The sequence below is a fragment of the Salmo salar genome, chromosome ssa21, assembly GCF_905237065.1.
Source record: "Salmo salar chromosome ssa21, Ssal_v3.1, whole genome shotgun sequence".
Lineage (NCBI taxonomy): Eukaryota > Metazoa > Chordata > Actinopteri > Salmoniformes > Salmonidae > Salmo > Salmo salar.
The window spans coordinates 58600209-58607756 of record NC_059462.1 but is presented as its reverse complement, the minus strand read 5'-3'; the positions used below and the strand labels follow the sequence as shown (position 1 = coordinate 58607756).

Sequence of the window (7548 nt, the reverse complement as noted above, 5' to 3'; positions counted from 1 at the left end):
AGCTCAGTTGGTAGAGCATGGTGTTTGACCTACTGCCTTCCCTGTAGCTCAGTTGGTAGAGCATGGCGTTTGACCTACTGCCTTCCCTGTAGCTCAGTTGGTAGAGCATGGCGTTTGACCTACTGCCTTCCCTGTAGCTCAGTTGGTAGAGCATGGTGTTTGACCTACTGCCTTCCCTGTAGCTCAGTTGGTAGAGCATGGTGTTTGACCTACTGCCTTCCATGTAGCTCAGTTGGTAGAGCATGGTGTTTGACCTACTGCCTTCCCTGTAGCTCAGTTGGTAGAGCATGGTGTTTGACCTACTGCCTTCCCTGTAGCTCAGTTGGTAGAGCATGGTGTTTGACCTACTGCCTTCCCTGTAGCTCAGTTGGTAGAGCATGGTGTTTGACCTACTGCCTTCCCTGTAGCTCAGTTGGTAGAGCATGGTGTTTGACCTACTGCCTTCCCTGTAGCTCAGTTGGTAGAGCATGGTGTTTGACCTACTGCCTTCCATGTAGCTCAGTTGGTAGAGCATGGTGTTTGACCTACTGCCTTCCCTGTAGCTCAGTTGGTAGAGCATGGTGTTTGACCTACTGCCTTCCCTGTAGCTCAGTTGGTAGAGCATGGTGTTTGACCTACTGCCTTCCCTGTAGCTCAGTTGGTAGAGCATGGTGTTTGACCTACTGCCTTCCCTGTAGCTCAGTTGGTAGAGCATGGTGTTTGACCTACTGCCTTCCCTGTAGCTCAGTTGGTAGAGCATGGTGTTTGACCTACTGCCTTCCCTGTAGCTCAGTTGGTAGAGCATGGTGTTTGACCTACTGCCTTCCCTGTAGCTCAGTTGGTAGAGCATGGTGTTTGCAACATCAGGGTTGTGGGTTTGATTCCCACTGCGGGGCTAGTACGGGGAAAAAATTAATAAATACAAAAATTGTATGAAATGTATGCATTCACTACTGTAAGTCGCTCTGGATAAGAGCATCAGCTAAATGACTGAAATGTAAATGTTTGTGCTGATGTAACAGTCTAGCTTCCGTCCCTCTCCTAGTCCCAACCTGGGCTCGAACCAGGGACCCTCTGCACACATAGACAACAGTCACCCCACGAAGCATCGTTACCCATCGCGCCACGGCCCTTTGCAGAGCAAAGGGGAACAACTACTTCAAGGTCTCAGAGCGAGTGACGTCACCCCGATTGAAACGCTATTAGCGTGCACCACCGCTAACTAGCTAGCCATTTCACACCGGTTACACCACCGCTAACTAGCTAGCCATTTCACACCGGTTACACCACCGCTAACTAGCTAGCCATTTCACACCGGTTACACCACCGCTAACTAGCTAGCCATTTCACATCGGTTACACCACCGCTAACTAGCTAGCCATTTCACATCGGTTACACCACCGCTAACTAACTAGCCATTTCACATCGGTTACGCCACCGCTAACTAGCTAGCCATTTCACTGATTGTACGGAGATTGTGAAAGCCGGTTAAATGCCGTCTCTTGACGAGGTAAGAACAAGATGGACGTCGGGAGAAGTGCAGCATTATCATAAGGAGACGTGTGCTTGGAATACGGAGGAGAAGGAACGGAGGGAAAAAGAGAGGCAGAGGAGGTCTGAGAGAGAGAGAGGGAGGAAGAGGGTGAGCTTGAGTCGGTTAAAAATGGAGGGAAAATGGGAGATGGTTTGTTAAAGAAGAATGGTAGAAAGTGTAAACAGAGTGAGCTGAAGACAGGAGGAGAAATGGAAGTGAAGGAGGTCAAAGTATCAGAGGTGGTAGGTGTGGGGAAGTTCTCGAAGCTGAGGGTTGCACCGAGGGTCAGGATAAAGATACATTTTAGTTCTTATCCAGAGCGACTTACAGTAGTGAATGCATACATTTCATAAATGTTTTCTCTGTACAGGTCCCCCGTGGGAATCGAACCCACAACCCTGACGTTGCAAACACCATGCTCTACCAACTGAGCCACACAGGACCAAGATGAGTCTGTGACAGTAAGAGTGAAGTTTTTGGGAAAAGTAGACCCTTGCCTTTTGGCTGATCCATTTGTGGTTTCAGGGTGGGTGAAAACAGAGGTAGGTGCTGTGTGTAACGGTTTAGCTTCCGTCCCTCTCCTCACCCCAACCTGGGCTTGAACCAGCACACATCAACAACTGACACCCCACGAAGCACCGTTACCCGTCGCGCCACAACAGCCACGGCCCTTGCAGAGCAAGGGGAACAACTACTTGAAGGTCTCAGAGCTGACACACATCAACACTGTTACATCACTGTTACATCATCACTGTTACATCACTGTTACATCATCACTGTTACTGACACACATCAACACTGTTACATCATCACTGTTACATCACTGTTACATCATCACTGTTACTGACACACATCAACACTGTTACATCATCACTGTTACATCATCACTGTGACGTCACCCGATTGAAACGCTATTAGCGCGCACTACCGCTAACTAGCTAGCCATTTAACATCGGTTACATGTGGAATCGGTGAAGTGATGTTAGGATATATAAGTTATTCCGTACGAGCTTTTGTGCCGAATACATTACGTTGTTACAGGTGTCAAGCTTATGGGCAGTAGTGCATAAGTTGTCATATTCTAAGGCAGTGAAGAAAGTAGAGGAAGATGGGTCAAGGTGGAGGGATCCTGAGAGGAGTGGTGTAGTAGTAGATCTGGACCAGAACAGAGAGGAGTGGTGTAGTAGTAGATCTGGACCAGAACAGAGAGGAGTGGTGTAGTAGTAGATCTGGACCAGAACAGAGAGGAGTGGTGTAGTAGTAGATCTGGACCAGAACAGAGAGGAGTGGTGTAGTAGTAGATCTGGACCAGAACAGAGAGGAGTGGTGTAGTAGTAGATCTGGACCAGAACAGAGAGGAGTGGTGTAGTAGTAGATCTGGACCAGAACAGAGAGGAGTGGTGTAGTAGTAGATCTGGACCAGAACAGAGAGGAGTGGTGTAGTAGTAGATCCGGACCAGAACAGAGAGGAGTGGTGTAGTAGTAGATCTGGACCAGAACAGAGAGGAGTGGTGTAGTAGTAGATCTGGACCAGAACAGAGAGGAGTGGTGTAGTAGTAGATCTGTACCAGAACAGAGAGGAGTGGTATAGTAGTAGATCTGGACCAGAACAGAGAGGAGTGGTGTAGTAGTAGATCTTTTAGTAGATGGTAATGAGTGTAGGGTTAGATGGTAGATGGTAATGAGTGTAGGGTTAGATGGTAGATGGTAGGGTATTTAAATAGTGGAGTAGGGTGGTAGGTTGGTAATGAGTGTAGGGTTAGATGGTAGATGGTAGGGTATTTAAATAGTGGAGTAGGGTGGTAGATGGTAATGAGTGTAGGGTTAGATGGTAGGGTATTTAAATAGTGTAGTTGGGTGGTAGGTTGGTAATGAGTGTAGGGTTAGATGGTAGATGGTAATGAGTGTAGGGGTAGATGGTAGATGGTAGGGTATTTGAATAGTGTAGTAGGGTGGTAGATGGTAATGAGTGTAGGGTTAGATGGTAGGGTATTTAAATAGTGTAGTTGGGTGGTAGGTTGGTAATGAGTGTAGGGTTAGATGGTAGATGGTAATGAGTGTAGGGGTAGATGGTAGATGGTAGGGTATTTAAATAGTGTAGTAGGGTGGTAGGTTGGTAATGAGTGTAGGGTTAGATGGTAGATGGTAATGAGTGTAGGGGTAGATGGTAGATGGTAGGGTATTTAAATAGTGTAGTAGGGTGGTAGGTTGGTAATGAGTGTAGGGGTAGATGGTAGATGGTAGGGTATTTAAATAGTGTAGTAGGGTGGTAGGTTGGTAATGAGTGTAGGGTTAGATGGTAGATGGTAATGAGTGTAGGGGTAGATGGTAGATGGTAGGGTATTTAAATAGTGGAGTAGGGTGGTAGATGGTAATGAGTGTAGGGTTAGATGGTAGATGGTAGGGTATTTAAATAGTGTAGTAGGGTGGTAGATGGTAATGAGTGTAGGGTTAGATGGTAGATGGTAGGGTATTTAAATAGTGTAGTAGGGTGGCAGATGGTAATGAGTGTAGGGTTAGATGGTAGGTGGTAATGAGTGTAGGGTTAGATGGTAGATGGTAATGAGTGTAGGGGTAGATGGTAGATGGTAGGGTATTTGAATAGTGTAGTAGGGTGGTAGATGGTAATGAGTGTAGGGTTAGATGGTAGGGTATTTAAATAGTGTAGTTGGGTGGTAGGTTGGTAATGAGTGTAGGGTTAGATGGTAGATGGTAATGAGTGTAGGGGTAGATGGTAGATGGTAGGGTATTTAAATAGTGTAGTAGGGTGGTAGGTTGGTAATGAGTGTAGGGTTAGATGGTAGATGGTAATGAGTGTAGGGGTAGATGGTAGATGGTAGGGTATTTAAATAGTGTAGTAGGGTGGTAGGTTGGTAATGAGTGTAGGGGTAGATGGTAGATGGTAGGGTATTTAAATAGTGTAGTAGGGTGGTAGGTTGGTAATGAGTGTAGGGTTAGATGGTAGATGGTAATGAGTGTAGGGGTAGATGGTAGATGGTAGGGTATTTAAATAGTGGAGTAGGGTGGTAGATGGTAATGAGTGTAGGGTTAGATGGTAGGTGGTAATGAGTGTAGGGTTGGATGGTAGGTGGTAATGAGTGTAGGGTTAGATGGTAGGTGGTAATGAGTGTAGGGTTGGATGGTAGATGGTAATGAGTGTAGGGTTAGATGGTAGATGGTAATGAGTGTAGGGTTAGATGGTAGGTGGTAATGAGTGTAGGGTTAGATGGTAGATGGTAATGAGTGTAGGGTTAGATGGTAGATGGTAATGAGTGTAGGGTTAGATGGTAGGTGGTAATGAGTGTAGGGTTAGATGGTAGATGGTAATGAGTGTAGGGTTAGATAGTAGATGGTAATGAGTGTAGGGTTAGATGGTAGATGGTAATGAGTGTAGGGTTAGATGGTAGGTGGTAATGAGTGTAGGGTTAGATGGTAGATGGTAGGAATATTTGTTGATTTATTCATTTTAAGTTTCAAGCAAAGTGTAAAGGAGTTAAACTCCAGTCTAGTAAGTGGCGCTAATGCAACATTTATTGGATGCCAACCACCGTTAAACCTCCTCGAAGAAGAAGAAGAAGAAGGAGGAAGATGAGGAGAAGGAGGAGGCTATCAGCAAAACGACCACTCCTTCCCATATTGTGCAGTCTTGTTGAGGCGGAGTCATTTCAAAAGGCGGTCAGCCAACACAAGGAAAGTCACCGACAGCACTGCCTGCATCAGCTCCTAACTTGTATTTCAACGAGAATAATTATTATTTGACAGAATTTCTCCAGTCGAGGTTGATCCGTATTCCAGTCGCTGCTGAAATGTCTGATTTAGAGAGACTGAAGATGACGGGCGCTGGGAAAGCTATCGCCTTGTTGACAAGCGGCGGAGATGCACAAGGTACAGGGTGATTAGGGAAACGGACAAACATCTCTCCAGTTATTTATCAACTAGGGCTTCGTTATGTTAGTTGTGTAATCCCTACAGCTCGTCGGTCATATGTTAACTGTTAGTTATTTCACTTTGATCATCATTTTAAACTATTATTTTACGCGAGTTGTTGACATGGGGTTTTGACAGCTGAAAGGAAAAAAACGAAGGGTTTGACAATATTATCCAATAAATGTGTTTTCGTGCATTTTTGAAGAAATGACTCGTTCCATTTATAATGTTGTAAAAGTCATAATATCCTAGTTTTGTGTCCTCACCCATCGATTTAATAGAATCAGTTTGCAAAATGTTTGTGGAAGCGCTACTTTAAACTGAAGGTGCATTTGATTGAGATCACGCTGTACGCCGGGTGGGCGGATATCGTGTTTAGAACCAATATAATGCTGTGAAAAGTGTAAACTCTGGCATTATTTCGCACCGGGCGAACTAGACAAGCGCACCCCTATTAGCGCACTACGTCAGTGAGTGTGTATTGGGCCATACGTGCAGCATGTCAGGTAGGAGAGAGGAGGAGCCATTTATTGCATTCCCGTTGCATGTTTGAGCAGAGATCTTCAAGGTTACAGACCTCAGCCTACTGCAGAACTAGACAGTTGGAGGACCATCCTACTCAGTGAATTTAATACAATTCAAAATCAACGTTTTTTTTTTGATACAGTGAAATGCTTTACTTTCTCTAACCAACAGTGCAATTTTTTAAGTTAAAAAAGGTATTAAGTGAACAATAGATAAGTAAAGAAATTAAAACAGCCAAAAAGACAGTGAAAAATAACAGTAGCGAGGCTACATACAGGCACCAGTTAGTCAGGCTGATTGAGGTAGATATGGTTAAAGTGACTATGCATATATGATGAACAGAGAGTAGCAGCAGCGTAAAAGAGGGGGTGGTGGGCGGGACACAATGCAGATAGTCTGGTTAGCCATTTGATTACATATTCAGGAGTCTTATGGCTTTGGGGGGCAAAACCTGTTGAGAAGCCTTTTTGTCCTAGACTTGGCGCTCCGGTACCGCTTGCCATGCGGTAGTAGAGAGAAGAGTATATGACTGAGGTGGCTGGGGTTTTAGACAATTTCTAGGGCCTTCCTCTGACACCACCTGGTGTAGAGGTCCTGGATGTCAGAAAGCTTGGCCCCGATGATGTACTGGGCTGTACGCACTACCCTCTGTAGTGCCTTACGGTCGGAGACCGAGCAGTTGCCATACCAGGCAGTGACGCAACCAGTCAGGATGCTCTCGATGTTGCAGCTGCAGAACCTTTTGAGGATCTCAGGACCCATGCCAAATCTTTTCAGTCTCCTGAGGGGGAATAGGCTTTGTCATGCCCTCTTCACGACTGTCTTGGTGTGCTTGGACCATTCTAGTTTGTTGGTGATGTGGATGCCAAGGAACTTGAAGCTCTCAACCTGCTCCACTACAGCCCCGTCGATTAGAATGGGGGTGTGCTCGGTCCTCTTTTTCCTGTAGACCACAATCATCTCCTTTGTCTTGATCACGTTGAGCGAGAGGTTGTTATTCTGGCACCACCCGGCCAGGTCTCTGACCTCCTCCCTATAGGCTGTCTCCTCGTTGTTGGTGATCAGGCCTACCACTGGTGTGTCGTCTGCAAACTTACATCTAGATGTTCCGCTAGCGGAACACCTGCTCCAATATCCAATGATAGGCGTGGCGCGAATTACAAATTCCTCAAAAATACAAAAACTTCAATTTTTCAAACATATGACTATTTTACAGCATTTTAAAGACAAGACTCTCCTTTATCTAACCACACTGTCCGATTTCAAAAAGGCTTTACAGCGAAAGCAAAACATTAGATTATGTCAGCAGAGTACCCAGCCAGAAATAATCAGACACCCATTTTTCAAGCTAGCATATAATGTCACAAAAAACAAAACCACAGCTAAATGCAGCACTAACCTTTGATCTTCATCAGATGACAACCCTAGGACATTATGTTATACAATACATGCATGTTTTGTTCAATCAAGTTCATATTTATATCAAAAACCAGCTTTTTTACATTAGCATGTGACGTTCAGAACTAGCATACCCCCCGCAAACATCCGGTGAATTTACTAAATTACTCACGATAAACGTTCAC

The 7548-nt window shown here is 45.1% G+C and overlaps 1 protein-coding gene across 1 annotated transcript in view; it reads left to right on the top strand.

Annotated features, from left to right (window-relative positions):
- The first annotated feature begins 5141 nt into the window (after window positions 1–5141).
- The window catches only part of pfkla (phosphofructokinase, liver a), a 52528-nt gene continuing 50121 nt past the window's right edge, over window positions 5142–7548 (top strand). The window contains 1 exon segment of the mRNA XM_045704945.1: window positions 5142–5398. Within this exon segment, the coding sequence (XP_045560901.1) occupies window positions 5320–5398 (79 nt within the window). The 5' untranslated portion in view covers window positions 5142–5319.